This window comes from Salvelinus fontinalis, chromosome 13 (assembly GCF_029448725.1).
Source record: "Salvelinus fontinalis isolate EN_2023a chromosome 13, ASM2944872v1, whole genome shotgun sequence".
NCBI classification, from domain to species: domain Eukaryota; kingdom Metazoa; phylum Chordata; class Actinopteri; order Salmoniformes; family Salmonidae; genus Salvelinus; species Salvelinus fontinalis.
Genome location: NC_074677.1, coordinates 41,573,926 through 41,595,100, shown reverse-complemented (window position 1 = coordinate 41,595,100; position 21,175 = coordinate 41,573,926). Strand labels below are relative to the sequence as shown.

The 21,175-nt window shown below is 41.4% G+C and overlaps 1 protein-coding gene across 1 annotated transcript in view; it reads right to left on the bottom strand.

Moving 5' to 3' along the window:
* Window positions 1-11,689: 11,689 nt before the first annotated feature.
* LOC129868708 (eukaryotic initiation factor 4A-I) overlaps window positions 11,690-21,175 on the bottom strand; it is a 41,404-nt gene continuing 31,918 nt past the window's right edge. Inside the window, exons 8-11 of the mRNA XM_055942894.1 lie at window positions 19,844-19,981; window positions 16,879-16,968; window positions 16,432-16,511; window positions 11,690-12,768 (exon numbers count right to left, since the gene is read on the bottom strand). Coding sequence (XP_055798869.1) covers window positions 12,624-12,768; window positions 16,432-16,511; window positions 16,879-16,968; window positions 19,844-19,981 — 453 coding nt within the window. The 3' untranslated portion in view covers window positions 11,690-12,623. The remainder of the gene's footprint in view (window positions 12,769-16,431; window positions 16,512-16,878; window positions 16,969-19,843; window positions 19,982-21,175) is intronic.

Genomic DNA, 21,175 nt, shown 5'->3' with positions numbered 1-21,175 from the left:
GCCCACTCATTTACATCACTATAGAAGGGGTGCGGTGAATTTGGAATGCACTTGAGTGAATATGAAGAGAGGCGGAATCGCTGTGGGAGGGAGGGAGGCAGCCCCCCCCCCCCCCCCCCACACACACACTCTTTCTCTCTCTGCAACGCAAACTTCAAACTTTAGTTTGTTAAATTAAATATATAGTTCTTGTTTATTTAAGATAAAGAATACTTTTGTTTCAGGCTTCTCTCCATAACATTGGCCAACAGACATGTTTAAGGCAAGGGAGGGAGAAGGCAGGGAAACACTCACCCAATTCTCTCTCCAATACAAACTTAAAAAACGAGTTTACATTTTCAGATTCATCATTCTTATTTACTTAAGGTATATCATTATTTTATTTCAGATCTGTCTCTATAATATTGGCCACCACATTAATGACACTTGTTGACAGTAATCAAAATAAGTCTAGGCTTTTCAAATCAATGTAATGTCAGACTGACATCTGTAGCATATATGAACGACCTAATAACATATTACAATGTACATTCCATTGGATTCCATTGTCAAACGCCTGGTAGGCTTATGTTTTCAGAGAGAAAGCATGTCAACAAAACATGACCCATTGCACAGTATAGCCCATGCATGGTCCATGCCTCCTCTATCCAGTAGCAGCTCCCTGCGGTTCTAAAATGAGGCTAGGTGTGACATTACTAGTAGATACCCATTACACCTTTTTCTAGTTTCTATGGGCACCACTTTACACCTCCACTGGGGGCTAGGTGTTTGCCCATAGCCATCCATCAGTAAATAGCTCATTCATTATGCTTTGCAGGGTTAAGTCAGGGCTTGAATTGATCTGATCTCCTATAGAATAGAGTCAATAAAATATGATGACTACTGACACCTACATATAAAGACTACTGGGCCGGCACCCAAAATGAGTACCAGCTGGCACCTACTATTTCAGTCCACTTCAAGCACTGAGTAGAGTGATACAAGTAGAATGTTAGAGTGATATAATCAAATGGGATAATGACAAATATAACAAAAACTATAAACTGGTGAATTACGTTGGTAACCAGTTTACAACAGCAATAAGGCACCTCGGGGGTTTGTGGTATTTGGCCAATATACCACGACTCCGCTTTGCGTAGTGCCTAGGAACAGCCTAGCCGTGGTATATTGGCCATATACTACAAACCCCAGAGGTGCCTTATTGCTTAAATAGACCACAATCTGCACAATAAATCCCAGTCCCCCTTAGCATCAGAGAGATTTGGTTGGTTGAGAGAATGATCTGTTAATTTGGACTGAAAGTCCACAATAATATATACATTATCCAATCTATTTGGACTAGCTAGTTCCAATGGCCACAATAACACAGCCATTATCCTATTTATTTGGACTGGTTCCAATGACCAAGATAATATAGCCATTATGCAACTTATTTTACTATTTGTACTTGGAGTATGCCTCTCCCATTGTGCCAGGGTCATGCTTTTTGTGAGCAGAAGATAAGGGAAAGAGAGGAAATACATGTATGTTTCCTGGCGTTGTGGTGGTGACAATCAATTCAACATTAAAGTGGGCACATAAAAGACCGACAGGACAGAGGGGGTGAGATTTGAAAGCCTCTAGCATTATATACATAAGAAAAAACAGAGATTGGCAATGACAGATTTGAGGCAAAGGAAAATGAAGTGGAGAGGTTGAGGAGAAGAAAGAGGATAGAAAGAGAGGGAGGCCAAGAAACAGAGAGTAGCACAAACAAAGGGTTGGTGATGGGGGGTTGGTGGTTGGAAGAGAAAGTCCTCAGAGACGAGCAGATTGAAAGTCGCTCTATTCATCGCTCTCTCCTCCGGCTCTTCTCATGTAAATGGGCCCTGCGGTCTCCCAGCTATCCGTCACAGGGCAGGGGAACCCAGGCAGGGCCCTTTACGAGCCTCCCGCACACACAATTGCCCTGCCAACAATTGGGGTGCCAGTGGGGGGTTGGGGGGTCACGGTTGGGAGGCCAATCCTGGTGAGAGAAATAGTGAAGGATGGATACCGGAGGGGGGGGGGGAAAGAGAAATTGGAGGAATGACCACCTACACTGAGCCAGAGAAGTATACATTGGTCTAGGTTGGTTGCGTTTAATAACACAAGGAAAAGTGATGAAATGACAACAGGAACCGTGTGTGAGAATGACAAGAGGCTGTTCGATGCCATTCTCAACTGTAAAAGTTTAAAGGGTGAGGATTTGTTTCTTAAGAAATAGGACGCTGACATGCTGTTACCTTCTAATAACTCTGATTCATGTAGATTTGTTCAATTGACACGCTGAGAGATCTTTAAAAGAGGCTGTAGCCTATAGACCTACAACATTTCTAAAGAGCACTTAGGCCTATTCCGGACAATCATAAAGACACACAGCAGAGATAATACAAATTGTAGAAATATGCTAGAAAATAATTTCAGAAAAACATGGAATTATTCACCAGATCCACTTTATGACTGTCAGTAACTCCATTAGTAACTAGTCCAGTAAAACAATGTACATTTGTAAAAATTCTAACTCACGAATACCTTCAGTGGTTTATCAATGACACTTGACACTTTGTTCAAAGTCTTTCTGACTTATCTACCACCTTGGGTCCATCTCTCTTTTCCGTGGGTGCATTTAAACATAAAAAGTGATTTATGTTTTAAAATCTAAATGCCTGAATGATAGGCACTGCTAAAGCAGCAGCACTGGATGGAAGGCACCCAAAATTGGACAGTATTTGGAATCCATCTGGTGGCAGACACAGGTATAACAGCCCCATTGTCATAATACATTTGTTTTTCCTCTGATATGTAATGTCAAACAAGCAGTAACATTCTAAATTCTATTCCTAAAATGGTACTGGCCAAGCATACTGCATGTGCATTTCAATGAACCAAATGTGATTAAGAATGTGATTAAGAATGTGATTAAGAATGTGATTAAGAGCACTCTGTGGTGATCAAATCAGTTCAATTGCAAACATCCAAAGAAGCGGAACATTTTTATTAAATCAAAGACATCCACACTTACATAGAGCAGAATCCAATGCAGAAATTATTTCTTACATTGTTTCTGTAGAAAAAAAGAAAAAAAAGAAAAAAAAATCAATTATTTCAGCTAGTCTACGTTTGTATGATTGTTGCTGTTGTTTCATTACGTTTCAGCTCGTCTACAACGTCAATGTTGTGGACTGTGTTTGAGCAGAAATCTTAAAACGCTTGCAGGCAGACTAATTCTGAAGTTTTGCCAAATTATTGTCAAAAGAGCTGATCTGATTGGTCAAAATACCAATTGGTGGGAAAAGATCAGAATTTGTCTGCCTGTGTAAATGCAGCCAAATTTGCTCACAGTACGACATTTGCCTGGTCCTAGAGACAATCCGAGAATGCATCTGAAAACAAAATATATGGGTTTATACAAGACAAGAATGCAATTCTTTCATGGCCCCACTATTTTTGCAATAACCCCCCCCCCCCCCTGCATGACCATTTGGATGTTCCAAAAAACAGGATCATTACATCTCTTAATATGGGTCATATTGAGGGAGATCGATTAAGATGAACTGCAGTCATAGACAGTGACGTAAATGGGCAAAAACAGTGAGGGAGGAGCACCCTTCTCAAATAGAACAGTAATCTGCACCGCTCGGTCATGTTGTCAACAAGGCAGCATGATGCATCATTTAGAAACATACAACATCTCTTTTCCACAAAATACACAATATATACAAAAGTATGTGGACACCCCTTCAAATGAGTGGATTTGGCTCTTTCAGCCACACCCGTTATTGACAGGTGTATAAAATCGCCTTGCAATCTCCATAGACAAACATTGACAGTAGAATAGCCAAGCAGCCGCACACACAAGCCTAAGATCACCATGCGCAATGCTAAGCGTCGGCTGGAGTGGTGTAAATCTCACCGCCATGCAGTGGAGACGCATTTTCTTTTTTTTGCAGCCCGACGGACGAATCTGGGTTTGGTGGATGCCAAGATAACGCTACCTGCCCCAATGCATAGTGCCAACTGTGTAGTTTGGTGGAGGAGGAATAATGGTCTGGGGCTGTTTTTCATGGTTCGGGCTAGGCCCCTTAGTTCCAGTGAAGGGAAATCTTAACGCTACAGCATACAAGGTCATTCTAGATTATTCTGTGCTTCCAACTTTGTGGAACGCCCTTTCCTTTCCTGTTTCAGCATGACAATGCCCCTTGCACAAAACGAGGTCCATACAGAAATGGTTTTTCGAGATCAGTGTGGAAGAACTTGACTGGAGAGCCCTGACCTCAACCCCACCGAACACCTTTGGGGTGAATTGGAACGCCAACTGCAAGCCAGGCCTAATCGCCCAACATCAGTGGCCGACCTCACTAATGCTCTTGTGGCTGAATGGAAGCTAGTCCCCACAGCAATGTTCCAACATCTAGTGGACAGCCTTCCCAGAAGAGTGGAGGTTGTTATAGCAGCAAAGGGGGGACCAACTCCCTATTAATGCCCATGACTTTGGAATGAGATGTTCGACGAGCAGGTGTCCACAAACTTTTGGTCATGCAGTGTATATGTTCGAATTTTGACATCCGGTTCCGTTGGCATGCATTGAAACATGTGGCCTTATCGTGGCTTTCTTTTGCAAATTACCATGAATTAATGGACTTATTTCCTAAAATGTATTTTTTTCTAATACTAAACAAAATATTAAGGTGTGGGACATTCATTGTGTGACAAGAAATAACTAGCAGGTCTATTTCGCTCCAGCAGCTAGAATTTGTCCGTCCACAATTAAACTGTGGGAAGATGGAGGCTCTCAACACCAGACAATAGAAAGAGCTGTCCGCTACTATACAAGAGATTGCTCATGAGGAGATTACCTCTGCCCTTGACTTACCACAAAAAATGTTAAATGAATCATTGGCAGTGCTCACTGCTGAAGAGGATAACTTTTCAACTAAAGTGGAAAGTCTGGACATGACAGCCAATGCAACAGAGGTGCTAATCCATGACCTGGAAAAAGCGCAACCTAAATTGGAAGGGATAATCATACTCCTAAAAGAGAAAACAGAATAAACCAAAAATGATTTCCTTAAATTCAATGTGCGGGTCACAGGACTTGAAACTGGTGTGGAAGCAGGCAACCCAATTTCCTTCATGAGACTGCTTTATATTAAAGATGCGGATTTTGCTCATCAATACCTCTTTAACAGAATATGCCAGGATGAAATAAATGACATATTCTGAGTCACCTGACGATAGTGAACAAGCTACATACACCCCTTTTCTCGGTTCCGTTCTGTTTTCAGTCCATTTAGTCGTTTCTATGGCAGGGACCATCTTAAAATTGCAATTGGAATCTAGAAAAACAATCAGATGACATAGAACTCTCAAGTCAACTGTAATATATACTTTTTTACTATGGTGATTTTCAATCAATTCAAATTGACTTCCTTAAAACTTTAATAGCTTCCAACCCATAATACCTTCATGAATACACAATTTTTTTCTATACATTTTCTACAATTGTATGTCTAAAATACTTCCTATACTTTAATAGCTTTAACCCAATATTGACTTGCATGAACTATTGGTCCAGGGACCTCTTCCCTCCAATCCACAGCAATTACTTTTTGGCTTTGTGACTGTCTATTTATTTGTAATGTTACTTGTTTTTACATGACAAAAACTTTCTTAAAAGTTTCAATTACTTCCATCCCATATGACTTCTATGAATGAAAAAATGACAGAGACCAGCTTTCGCTCCACTGGCCATTTTAGAGCAGTGTGTCACCATTTGGCTACACTAAGAGTCATATTACCTGCAGTTTTCCCCCACTTCATTGAATTTCTCCACTTTGACATGAGGAGCACCGCTTGTCTCCTTTGAATATAATCAAAAGCGTGTGGCGATCGAGGAGGCCTAGAAAACCTGACTCAGTTACACCAGCTCTGTCAGGAGGAATGGGACAAAATTCACCCAACGTATTGTGGGAAGCTTGTGGAAGGCTACCTGAAACGTTTGACCCAAGTTAAACAATTTAAAGGCAATGCTACCAAATACTAATTGAGTGTATGTAAACTTCTGACCCACTAGGAATGTGATGAAAGAAATAAAAGCTGAAATAGATCATTCTCTCTACTATTATTCTGACATTTCACATTCTTAAAATAAAGTGGTGATCCTAACTGACCTAAGACAGGGAATTTTTACTAGGATTGAATGTCAGAAATTGTGAAAAAATTATTTTAAATGTATTTTGCTAAGGTGTATGTAAACTTCCGACTTCAACTGTATGTGTGAGTATGGGTGTATGTGTGTTGTGAGCGGAAGTCACTTTCATTACCGTGCCATCCCTTGTTTACTCCCTTCGACCTGCACCGTCGTCAGAGTGCCCTCATGCTCTGACAACCGCCTTTGTTCCTCCTGGCCTGAGCCGGGGATTTGTTCGAGCCGCCTTCATCTAATAGACCCCTTGTCTACTCCCTTCGGCCTGCACTCTTTTCGAATCTAGTCACCACGAGGGTAATTATTATCCCCAGAATGATGCATTCTATGTGCCGTGCCTGTGTGCCTCTCACGGTTAGTTTCTCATAGCTTAAAGCCCCACTCCTTGCAAACTCTAGAGGGTAAGGCCCTATCTAGTGGATCTGTTTTGTAAGATGGCCCTACGACCTGCAACTGTCTTTTATGTTTATATATGTGTTCCCCTTCTTATAATGTATCTTAATGCCCCTTTTACTATCATCCTGGGCTAAGGTCTCCTTAAGAAAGTCATAGTTACTCCCACCATTTACCCGCGCTTCATTGAATTTCTTCACTTTGACATTCAGAGTACTGGGCAGAAATCACATCGCGTCAACACCCACCTCGGGCCTTCGCGATGCTTTATTTTAATTAAACAGTCGGATTCCCCTGGTCCGCACCAGTTCTGAGTCAGCTGGTAGGCGCCGGCTAAGGCGACCCGCCGGAGACCCACACGCGAACAGGGCAGGCAAGCGCCGTAGCTGGGGAGATCCACGAGAAGGGCCTGGCACGCGACCAGAGTAGCCGCCGCCACCCGCCGGACCAAATCCCCACCGGTCCGCCATCGTCCGGGGTCACTGCTCAGACGAACCTCCGCACGCAGCCCCTTGCGAGACCATGCACGAGAGTACGCGAGTCGGCCCGCACAACGAACTTCCGACGGTTGCGAGAGGAGGGCTTCAGAGCGACTTCTCCCCAGCTCGAGCCCAGCCCTGCTTCGCACGCCAGCCCGACCGACCCAGCCTTTAGATCTGACTTGCCGACTTCCCTTACATACTTTGTTCTAACATGCCAGAGGCTGTTCACCTTGTAGAGATGCTACGGATATGGGTACTGTCCAGGGAGAGATTTACACCCTACCCTCTCTTCTGGAATTTCAAGGGCCAGCGAGAGCTCACCGGACACTGTCGGAACCGCAACGCTTTCCAGGGCTTTTTATGTTGAAAATACTTCCTATACTTCAATATATTTAACCCAATATGACTTGCATGAATACAACCAACTGTTATTAGTCCAGGGACCTCTTCCCACCAATCCACAGAAATACATTTTTGCAGGGTTTTAGAATTGGGGGTGACATAAAAAAATTTAAAAAACGGATAAACACTCCAAACAACCTACCTGACCGCGCAGAGGCATCCGCATGGTTCTTAAGCACACCGTTAACTCGTTTTGTATATCATTCCAATGATGAAACTGGGGGGGGACAAAAATGCATATTTCAGAATGTGGGGAAGGACATGTCCCCCCCATCCCCAGTTGAAAGTTGCGCCCCTGCATTTTTGCCTTTTTGACTTAGTCTATTTTTATCAATGTTAATCGGTTTTATATTACAAATACTTCTTAAAAACCTTAATTACTTTCATCACATATGACTTCTATGAATGAAGAAAATGACACACGAGACCAGCTTTCGCTCCACTGGCCATTTTATAGCAGTGTGTCACCATTTGGCTACCTCGAGAGTCATATTACCCGCCGTTTACCCCGCTTCATTTGATTTCTTAACTTTGACATGAGGAGCGCCAGCGAAACGGGGCTCGTCTCCTTTGAATATCATCAATTTGTCATTCGGTTGCGCCACATGGCCAGGTAGACTATTATACTTGTTAGATATTACTGCACTGTAGGAACTAGAAGCACAAGTATTTTGCTACACTCGCATTAACATCTGCTAACCATGTGTATGTGACCAATAAAATTTTATTTGGATTTGATTTAGTCATCAATGTGCTACACACTACTTACATGGAGAAGAGAGCTTGACACTGGGGCTGACAATGCTATCGGTCGTCCTTCAGCTGGGGTGGGCATCCGTTTTCTTACTGCTTGTCTCCGTCTGACACTCTGAGACACCTCAGGGCAACATAAGAGGGATTATTCGTCTGGGAATCGGATGGTAGCGCCCTCGGCCATTGTAAGGACGCACAGTACCAGTCAAAAGTTTGGACACACCTACTCATTCAAGGGTTTTTCTTTATTTTACCTATTTTCTACATTGTAGAATAATAGTGAAGACATCAGAACTATGAAATAACACATATGGAATCATGTAGTAACCAAAAAACAAATCTAAATATATAGTAGCCACCGTTTGCATTGATGACATCTTTGCACACTCTTGGCATTCTCTCAACCAGCTTCATGAGGTAGTCACCTGGAATGCATTTCAATTAACAGGTGTGCCTTGTTAAAATTTACATTTGTGGAATTCCTTTTTAATATGTTTGAGCCAATCAGTCAGGCGGGTATACAGAAGATAGCCCTATTTGGTAAAAGACCAAATCCATATTATGGCAAGAACAGCTCAAATAAGCAAAGAGAAACGAAAGTCCATCATAACTTTAAGACAAGAAGGTCAGTCAATGCGGAACATTTAAAGAACTTTCAAAGTTTCTTCAAGTGCAGTCACAAAAACCATCAAGCGTTATGATGAAACTGGCTCTCATGAGGACCGCCACAGGACAGGAAGACCCAGAGTTACCTCTGCTGCAGAGGATAAGTTCATTAGAGTTACCAGCCTCAGAAATTGCAGCCCAAACAAATGCTTCACAGAGTTCAAGTAACAGACACATCTCAACATCAACTGTTCAGAGGAGCCTGCGTGAATCAGGCCTTCATGGTCAAATTGCTGCAAAGAAACCACTACTAAAGGACACCAATAATAAGAAGAGACTTGCTTGGGCCAAGAAACACGAGCAATGGGCATTAGACCGGAGGAAATCTGTACTTTGGTCAGATGAGTCCAAATATGAGATTTTTAGATCCAACCACCGTGTCTTTGTGAGACGCAGAATAGGTGAACGGACGATCTACGCATGTGTGGTTCCCACTGTGAAGCATGGAGGAGGTGGTGTGATTGTGTGGGGGTGCTTTGCTGGTGACACTGTCTGATTTATTTACAATTCAAGGCACACTTATCCAACATGGCTACCACAACATTCTGCAGCGATACGCCATCCCATCTGGTTTGCGCTTAGTGGGAGTATAATTTGTTTTTCAACAGGACAATGACCCAAAACACACCTCCAGGCTGTGTAAGGGCTACTTGACCAAGAAGGAGAGCGATGGAGTCCTGCATCAGATGACCTGGCCTCCAAAATCACCTGACCTCAATCCAATTGGGATGGTTTGGGATGAATTGGACCGCAGAGTGAAGGAAAAGCAGCCAACAAGTGCTCAGCATATGTGGGAACTCCTTCAAGACTGTTGGAAAAGCATTCCAGGTGAAGCTGGTTGAGAGAATTCCAAGTGTGCAAAGCTGATATCAAGTCAAAGAGTGGTTACTACATGATTCCACATGTAATATTTCATAGTTTTGATGTCTTCACTATTATTCTACAATGTAGAAAATAGTAAAAATAAAGAAAAACCCTTGAATGAGTAGGTGCCCAAATTTTTTGACTGGTACTATTTAAGAAAATGTTTGAGCTTTGCCAATATGAGTGTGTGTGTGATACTTGTTACCGCTCCATCCCTTCGCACCTTACCTTGTGTTCGTCTCTGTGTGGGTGTGGGTGGCTGTGTGTTGTGAGCGGAAGAGAAGGCACTTTCATTACCAGGCCATCCCTTGTTCACTCCCTTCGGCCTGCACAATCGTCAGAGTGCCCCCTTGCTCTGACGACCGCCAAAGTGGTCTCCCAATCGTGATTGGGGTTTTCGTTGTCAGGAGTACCAAGGAATGTCAAACCCACTTGACCTGATGTAGCCCCGGGTGGTTTAAGCACCCTCGTCACTCAAAGCCTTTTCCTCGAGCAGATCTATGGAGTACAGCAGGACTCTCTGGCTTACCAGCTTTGCGAAGGCTGCCCTTCGGGACTGCTATACTCCCTTGGGTCGCAGCACTTGGTTGTTACGAGTGGGTCACATGGCCCTGTTCCCTAACGGGAAGCCAAATGTTTCCTTGTTGACTCCCGGAAGCTTCTCTAGGATTTCTGGGGCAGTATGGAGATAGTGCATTATCTTTTTAGATCTAGCCAACTCAAGAGTTGAATTCGTATGGCACTAACATTGACCACCAAAGCTGCAGCTTTTTTCACGAGTCTGGTTTCCTCAGTTTCCCATTCTGGGAAAAGAAACTTATCTCCTTGATAACGTTCCATTCGTTGCTTTCGGCTTCTGTTGCTAATAGGTCAATTACCTTGTTGTGCCTATTTATGCAGGCTCCTTGGATCGACGGGCATCGACCCAAGATGTGTGAACAAGATTCGTACGGGTCTGGACAGCGTCTGCATGAGGAATCCATCTCTTGCCTTCCTCTTGCAAGCATCTCCGGGGTGGGATAAATATTGGCCCTCAACTTAAGCCCTTCGATGTACTGGCCTTGCTTGAATCCCACTGAGGAAGGATTAGCCAGCCAAGTATTGCTGGTCTTGCCATTACCAAAGGCCTATTACCAAAGGCCCTATACCTTGAGTTGCCAGGCTGATCCATTTCTGCATTTCTTCTTGCCTCCAATCGCACGGTATTGGGCACCGCGGCGTCACTAAGCCGGTTAAGTTGTCTTCGAGGGAGGGCCTCCCTGTGTCACTCCCACCGGCTCTCAGTCATGTTCCCTTGAACACTGATTCCTCAACCATGCTGCGAGTTATCCTCCGGGTGCACTCATCAGAAGAGTGCCACAGCCGGTGGATCCTTCTGGCCTGGATCGATGGAATCTGGCAGACCAATATTATTTTTATTTGTCAAAGGGCAGCCAAGCATCGATGATCATGTCACCATGAATACCCTCGATATTGGAGAGAAGCATCAAGCTCATCACATTGCACTTTCACCACCCTGTGAAGTTCATCGTCATTTATTTCATATGTAGCCTAATAAACTGCACGCTTTCCCGATGAGTCGTTGTGGAAGGACAACATGTCATCGCGTGACACCCAAGTTTACTTCAATATGATGGTTATTTGGTAGACACAAAAAGATCCCACCTTGTCTAGCGTATTTTGTTGTCGGCATTTGGAAAGTTAACCGGAGAATGTTCTGTTTCCATCAGGACTGTCATGACATCTTTTATGCAACGTGTACTTTACTCGCATAATAAGGTTGGATGGAAACCTGGTTAGTGTCGACAAAATTCAAAAAAATTTAATAAAATCGCTGGACAAGTTAATGGAAACATAGCTACTGATTATAATAAGATGATAAATAACTGGCAAAACAGACACATTATTTATTTGGTAACTTTATTGAAGTCACCCCCCTCCCCCAATTTGTAAAATGAAACCAAACTAATGAATAAAAAAAGGTGTGGAAAATAAATAAAATGTTTATACTGGAATTTCATTCCATGTAGTCCATCAAATGTCTTTGCACCCAAAGCAAAACTCCCAATAGCCCCCTCTGTACACCTTCAGTTTCTCCCCCAAAATGCCAACCTTTGTGAAATGTAAATTATACACTTTAGAATTAAATATTGGTAGTTTTATATATATTTAGTCAAAATATCTACCAACATTTTGTGTCTTAGCACTCATTAACAGTGTTCAAATGAATAGCTCTACTTTCAAGGAGGCACATGGAGGATTTTTTATTTATTTTTTTATAAACAATGTCATCCTTTGTTTGTTTAAAAACTCTCCTGCAGAAAATCTACTGCATATCAGCAATGGAGAGTGATAGAATATAACAACTCCAATGCAAATAACAAAGACTGCAACTGCATAGCGCAATCCCCATTTCCCAAAGAAGTGACCATTTCCTATTGAAATGGAGTCCCAAGGGGTCCTTGTATACAACATAAGGACATGAAGTCTGCTGCTAATGCAAACATACTGATCCTCGTCTGTGGCCAAGTAAACATACAATTCTAGGTTTTTATTAGGCAAGGCTAGCAGGAGTGGTGGTCTCTTTCCTTTAAGCCATAGAGAACCAAATGAGTGGGGCTGAGCTGAGGGACCGCAGAGGGCATGGAAAAGGAGGGAAACCGGGGGTTCCCCAACCCATTTAAGAGCGCAAAATTGGGATACACGGGAGAGGCTTGGATAGGTGGGAATATAGGTGGGTGATAGGTAGGAAATGGGAGATTTTAGAGAACAGTGAGATGATGATTGTGGTATGTAGACCACCAGTAGGCAGGGTGCCAGGGGCAGGGTACTCTACTCTAGATCAGGTCAGCCACATTCATGGGCATCTCTTCTACTGTGGTGTTGTAGAACGTCTCAATGTCTCGGAGTGTGCGCTTGTCCTCCTCAGTTACCATGTTGATGGCAACACCCTTTCTGCCGAAACGGCCTCCTCTCCCGATCCTGGCACACAACAATTAAAGACAAGGTTAATATGAACCCTGCCGCTCTGCATTTAGAATTAAAACAGTAGTGAAATAAACATGAAATGAACAAACCAGGAGGAATGTGAGCAGATCAATATAGAAAACTCTGGAAATGTAAAAAAAAACTGGAATTCCTGATTCATTTGCTTTAGAACTAGTGCATGACCTTAGGGTGGCAACAAATTCTACGGGTGGAATTCAAACCCGAGTTAAGCACACGTAAATTATACATAATTCCCTTTGTATGCACTTCTCTCTATGCATATTCGGACCTTTCATTTAAGCATGAGAATAGCATGCTATTCACACGCTGTTTGTTCATTCTGGGGTGGAGGTCCAAAAAATGAAGTTGTGGCAAAGGTGTCTTTATACGCCGTATTCTGACCTCTACCTAATTCCCTCATAATTCCAATACCTTTAGGCACAACGAATAACGTCGAGCAACTTGTCGGTTCCAAGTGGAACATCTTTATTTTATCCCACACAAATAACACCATTCTCCATGCACTATTGATTAGAGCTAGGTAAATTAGTAAACCGTTTGGATAAGGAGATTGTAAATAAATCGAAATAAATGGGAAACCAGTCATAGGGTAGCAAACTGAAGCATATCAACATTTTCCACAGTGAAGTTCATGACATGCTGGCCTTGTAACTTGGGGTGAAATTTGGAGACCCGAGCTATAGGCTTCTGTAGCCATGCACAAAAGACAGTAGAACGCCAAACCTACAGAGTTCATTTATGATTTCTGGAATGTTTCAATTACAGTGAGCTCCAAAAGTATTGGGACAGTGACACATTGTTGTTTTGCCTCTGTACTTCAGCTCTTTGGAATTGAAATGTTACAAGGAAGTTAAAGTGCAGACTATCAGCCTTACTTTTCGGGTATTTTCATCCATATCGGGTGAACCGTTTAGAAATTACAGCAATTGTTGTACATAGTCCCCCCCATTTTAAGGGACCAAAAGTACTGGGAAAAATTCACTTGTGCCTTGATTACTTCTGAAGTTCGTTTTGCACCAAGTTTGTTTTGCATTTTCCCGGCATTGTTCACTAGCCAACATCCACTTATTTTTGCTCCAACCTATTGTACAACTTTCTCACCTTCCAATATTTCATGGATTGAACAATCAGAGTATCAGGATCAATTGGTGCTGAAAAGGAGAGGAACGAGTGTATTTACATGGCTTTCTTTCATTGATCCCTAATATTCTGAAGCGTTAGTGAGTGTTTTTTAAAAAGGTACAGCAAATTTAAAAGGATGGCTTTAGATAAATGTACTGAAAACCTCATTGACAATCGTTTCAGCGGTTGAATTAAATTTATTCCGCATTCATTCAGCATGCGCAAGGGGGGAGGCAAGTTTTTTTTCTTCTGGTTAGGCCATCTTGATCTCTGGCTTCCTCGAAACATTTGTGGGTCTTAATTATTTAATCAAACTGCATGCTTAAAGCATCAGACAAGTTCAGTAGATATAGTTGATTTTATTAAAACACAAAGTGTGTCTATATATGGAAAAGTACACCAATCGATTGGTCGAAAGAAGAGACTACGTTCGGTCAACTAATATTTTTGGGGGTCGGGGATAACCCTAATCCATACACCCAGTCACTACAAAGAAACAGGCGTCCTTCCTAACTCAGAGGAAGGAAATCACTTAGGGATTTCACCAGGAGGACAATGGTGACTTTAAAACCGTTACAGAGTTGAATGGCTGTGAAAGGAGAAAACTGCGGATGAATCAAAAACATTGCAAGAGCTTTGCACACCTGGATTGTACAAAATTTGCACATTATTCTCAAATTCTTCAAGCTCTGTCAAGTTGTATTTTGCTAGACAGCCATTTTCAAATCTTGCCATAGATTTTCAAGACAATTTTAAGTAAAAACTGTAACTAGGCCACTCCGGAACATTCAATGTCATCTTGTTAAGCAACTCCAGGATAGATTTGGCCTTGTGTTTTAGGTTAATGTCCTGCTAAAAGGTGAATTAGTCTCCCAGTGTGTTGGAAAGCAGCCTGAACCAGGTTTTCCTCAAGGTGCCATTTTTATAGCCTACTTTCTGAAGGCACTGTAAATGTATGCGGGTATACCTGACAGTGGCTACTGATAGTAGCTAATATATAAACATGATACAAATTGTAAAAAATACAGTGAAAAGTCTGGGTATAATTAAAATATTCTAGAAATCATGAATCAACTCTTTAGGTTTGTTGCTATACTGTAATTTGCGCATGGCTGCAGAGGCCTATAGTTTGCGTCTCCAAATGTTATCCCAAGGCCAGCATTTCATATAAACTTCATTGTGGAAATTGCTGCCATATGACTGGTTTCACATTTGTCTCCATCGTTGAGGTAAAATAGATCTAAAACAATTGTAATTTATATTTACAAATGCCTTATTTAAAACGTCTTACTCATTTACCTATTTCTTATCAATTTGCTTTTAATAATTACAATGCATGAAGAATGGTGTTCTCTATATTTAAAAAAAAATTCCGCATGGAACTGACAGGTTTCATCGTCCGTAAAGGTGGTGGAATTATGTTGGAATTAAGTCACGATGAGAATACAGTATCTGTAGACGCAGCTCCACCAAACCATTTCTTTGATATTCAGCCCAAATGAAAAGCGGCTGAATCGCATGCTATTCTCATGCTTAAATTTAAAGTCAGAATACGCATTGATAGAAAAGTGCATAAAAAGGGAATTCCGTTAAATTTACGCTTAACTTGGGTCGGGATTCCCCACTAAGTGATTTCAAATGGGGCTTTCTCCATTCTGATTGCTTAATATTGTTAAATCAAACTAAATACTCAGCATTTTAATCAATTTCTGCACTCCTTTGAGATCATTTCCACACTGCTACATAGGGCTGCACGATATGTGCCCCAAAAATCTCAAATTTACCAAAACAGTGTAATTGCGATTTAGATCAAAACACTTGGGTGAACTGATGGAATCAAGGCAATAGAATGATTATTCAAATTCTATAGTTACAACACAATAGTGAGCACTTTGAATACAGTGTTGTTTGACATGACAATGAATGAAAAAGCCCAGGGAGGAATTATTGTGACAGGGTAGGAACCAAAGTGTTGGTCAGTGTTACCTAGGGGACCCTATAATCAAGCTACATTAAATGTTTTGTCTTAGCTACTTCATATAGCTAACATTTTCATGCTTCGCCTATTCCTCTTTGATTTAGAAGATACTGTTACACAAAAACAATGATGACTTAGGCCTACACCAGCACTGGTATCAGGCTGTATTAGCTAGTTACGTTTGCTCCGACTCAGTAAATGTATTACCTAACTGCCGATTAGCATTAGCGGCTAAAACTATACAATTTTAGCAACAACTTGCTAAAAAAAGACACTAGCTGTTTGCACACCGCAAGACACACAACCTAATAGTGTAATTATAGAACGTTGTGGATTTATATTAATGAGCATCGTTGTCATCAACATCTTGTCGCAAGTGCTGTATTAACCATGCAGACTGAGCGCAAGTGGTCGTAGCATATCACATTTAGCGGAGTAGCATATCACATTTAACAAACCAAACATTCAGGCTTCTGCATCAATACCAGTATATAGTCAAATACGCTATAACGCCCATGCCTAAGGGTCCCTCCTACCTGTGAATGTAGTTCTCACGGTTGGTCGGCAGGTCATAGTTGATAACCAGAGACACCTGCTGAACGTCAATTCCTCGGGCCTGAAAGGAGAAACATGATCAACACTCCTGCACTGCCTGACCTCTAGCTGCCATTGCTTTATTACCCTGAACACTGGTGCAGGCTAGCTCAGTCCTGCGTGGATCAGTTGGTAAGAGAGTGTGGTGATAGCAATGCCAAAGGTTATGGGTTCAGATCCAACAGTGATCACATACTAAAAATGTATACATGTTGCCACTTGATTCAAGCTTTGTCATCACTGTTCAATAAGAGTAATTAAATAAATCATATAGAGCCCACTTACACATTCAATTAATATAATAAGATATTAACATAATTTCACATCCAACATATGAAAAGATTCAGGGCACAGCGTGCTCTACCAAGGTAGTCCTGAACTCAACTCACCAGCAGATCTGTGGTGATGAGGACACGGCTGGAGCCAGAGCGGAACTCCCTCATGATCAGGTCCCTCTCCTTCTGGTCCATGTCACCGTGCTGGGGAGGAAGGACGACGTTACATTTAGCAGACACTCTTAAACCGAGCCACTTATAGTCAGACAAGATAGTTAGCCTGGATCTGACATCACCTTAGTGAACGAACGCCACAAGCATTTCATGAATCTCGATGCCGTACCAAGATCAAACGGTTACAAAAATCATAAAAAAGACACAACAAATGCTGACCTATGGGAATCATACAAATGCTGATCTATGGGAATCATACACATGCTGATCTATGGGAATCATACAAATGCTGATCTATGGGAATCATACAATGGCTGATCTATGGGAATCATACAAATGCTGATCTATGGGAATCATACAAATGCTGATCTATGGGAATCATACAAATGCTGATCTATGGGAATCATACAAATGCTGACCTATGGGAATCATACAAATGCTGATCTATGGGAATCATACAAATGCTGATCTATGGGAATCATACAAATGCTGACCTATGGGAATCATACAAATGCTGACCTATGGGAATCATACAAATGCTGACCTATGGGAATCATACAAATGCTGACCTATGGGAATCATACAAATGCTGATCTATGGGAATCATACAAATGCTGACCTATGGGAATCATACAAATGCTGACCTATGGGAATCATACAAATGCTGACCTATGGGAATCATACAAATGCTGATCTATGGGAATCATACAAATGCTGATCTATGGGAATCACACAAATGCTGACCTATGGGAATCATACAAATGCTGATCTATGGGAATCACACAAATGCTGACCTATGGGAATCATACAAATGCTGATCTATGGGAATCATACAAATGCTGATCTATGGGAATCATACAAATGCTGATCTATGGGAATCATGCAAATGCTGACCTATGGGAATCACACAAATGCTGACCTATGGGAATCATACAAATGCTGATCTATGGGAATCATACAAATGCTGATCTATGGGAATCATACAAATGCTGATATATGGGAATCATACAAATGCTGACCTATGGGAATCATACAAATGCTGATCTATGGGAATCATACAAATGCTGATCTATGGGAATCATACAAATGCTGACCTATGGGAATCATACAAATGCTGATCTATGGGAATCATACAAATGCTGATCTATGGGAATCATACAAATGCTGATCTATGGGAATCACACAAATGCTGATCTATGGGAATCATACAATGGCTGATCTATGGGAATCATACAATGGCTGATCTATGGGAATCATACAAATGCTGATCTATGGGAATCATACAAATGCTGATCTATGGGAATCATACAAATGCTGATCTATGGGAATCACACAAATGCTGATCTATGGGAATCATACAAATGCTGACCTATGGGAATCATACAAATGCTGATCTATGGGAATCATACAAATGCTGATCTATGGGAATCACACAAATGCTGACCTATGGGAATCACACAAATACTGATCTATGGGAATCATACAAATGCTGATCTAACCAGATCAACGAGATGTTTTCTGCACAAATAGAGGCACCAAGAAGTACAGGAGGAACATTGTGACAAAGATAGGAACTATACTGTGGAGATCGAAGGCCGTGGCTTCTGTAGATATTGCAAACTAACGTGTTTAATGTAAACAATGACATCGCAATAGGATAAATTACAGACACTTCAACCCTGTGCCCCGTATTAAGTGTTTAACTCAATGACGAGTTTGTGCCGATAGCATGGACCAACCTGTTGCTCTCACGGCAGAGTCGGCTGGGATGAATATGGCTTTGTCTCTCTACCCCTGGCAGATAAGACTCAGTGCCACTCACTCTCTCCGACACAGATTAAGCTAGTCCGAGAGATCGTGCTTTAAATCCAGGACTAGGCATAAATCGGCACCTGGAAACCCAGCTCATAAACTGTTACCAGTTTTCAGAAAGTATTCACACACCCATTGACTTTATCCACATTCTGTTGTGTTACTGCCTAAATGTAAAATGTATCATATTTAGATGTGTTTGTCACTGGCCTACACACAACGCTCCCATAATATCAAATTGGAATGAAGTTTTTCAAAATGTTTACAAATAAATAAAAAATGAAAAGCTGAAATGTCTCGAGTCAAAAAGTATTTAACCCCTTTGTTATGGCAAGCCTAAATACGTCCAGGAGTATCAAATCAAATGTATTTATAAAGCCCTTTTCACAACAGCATGTCACAAAGTGCTAATACAGAAACCCAGCCTAAAACCCCAGACAACAAGCAATGCAAAGGTTTGGATATTTGCTTAACAAGTCACATAATACAATGCCTTCAGAAAGTATTCATACCTCTTCACTTATTCCACATTTTGTTGTGTTATAGCCTGAAAATGATTGTCGGGCAATGATCAACAAGCAATTTGACATAGCTTGAAGAGTTTTTGAAATAATAAATGGGAGACTTACCCAGAAAGACTCACAGCTGTAATTGCTGACAAAGGAGATTCTAACATGTATTGACACAGGGGATTGAACACTAATCTAATCAAGATATATTCGGGTTTTATTTCGCTTGTCTTTTTTTACATACAATGTTAGAATTTTTCTTCCACTTTGAGTATTTCATGTAGATCGTTGATAAAATATGACAATTAAATCCATTTTAATCCCACTTTGTAACACAACAAAATGTGGAAAAAGTCAAGGGGTGTGAAAACTTTCTGAAGCCACTGTATGCCTTTGTTCATCATCATCATCATCATCATCCACATACCTGAGTGGTATATGACAACATATTATTACTAAAACATCAACGCACATATCACTAACCATTATCAACCCATATGTCCATCACCAAACACATACCTGGGTGTTAGGTATGACAACACTGTGGGACATGGACACAGAGCTGGAGGTGCAGGAGCTCTTACCAGGGCAGAGACAGTAAAGTCCCTGGCATGCATCTTCTCAGTCAGCCAGTCCACCTTCCTGCGGGTGTTGATGAAGATCACAGCCTGGGTGATGGTCAGGGTCTCGTACAGATCACACAGGGTGTCCAGCTTCCACTCCTAACAATGGAAAGGGGGTTGAATTGAGACCGAAGACATGGGAGTCACGTTGCTTTAAAGCTAAGTAGTGGAGAGGGACAGAGATCCCAGCCACGGTGGAGAGCAGTCTGCTTTCTTTGCCAAAGAACGCCGTTTCTCTAACAGCATGGGAGACGGCGGGAACTTGGGACCCCAAAAACATTTAAAAGGGTGCTTAAAAGGATACAGCCATACATTATTAGTATCACTGTAGAAAGATATTTTCATGCAAAATCAACCATCTTGATAATCAAATAATCAAGTACTACAAGTTTAACGAAGGAGAGGCGATCTCTAAACTCATCACTAGCTATGTTTTCATTAACCTTTCCAGTGATGGTCAACATTTAGAATGCTTGCGTAGAAAACACATGCGACAATTGCCTGCTACGGTGCGTTTCATTGAAATATCCTGTATCGATAAACTCAGCTGGATGGAATGACGTCACACTTTACATCACACTTTCGCAAAAACCCTACAGTGTCGAAAAAGAATGAAGTGATTCAAGTGTTTCCATTAAATTGCGCATTAATACATTGCCAACAGCCTGTATGCCCTCATACCAGCATGCATAGAATGCAATAATTTACTAATATTTGCCATATTCTAATAATTCTCATGTGTTAACGTATGCCACGATCCGTGGCATGGTGAAACTTGCACTCCTGTAGCGGTGAAACTTGCCAGCCAACCAGAAAAGAAAAGCGAAGCAATTCCGGCATTCTTGAAAGTCAGGACAATCATTGTCCTGCAAAAAAACATTTGTATAGTTCGAAAAAATTATTCTGCAAGCAGTATAATTTAGAATTAAATGTGGAGCTTAATAGTTATTTGATGACACCACGTGCCCCACTACTTCAAAATGATTTCCAAAAAAAACGTTTCCAGCATCATTTGTCACAACAAAAGTTCCACAAAAGAAAAATCAACCCCTGTTGAACGTATGTAAAAACATTTTCTTTTTAATCTTTAGAAAATGTTTTCTATCTGCCGTTTCCATTACAGATGTCGCAAAGATTTGAGCTTTTGTCTAGTCATTGGAAACCTGCTTACTGATTAGTATTCTACAGTTGAAGTCGGAAGTTTACATACACTAAGGTTGGAGTCATTAAAACTCGTTTTGCAACCACGCCACACATTTATTGTTAACAAAGAATCGTTTTGGCAAGTCGGTT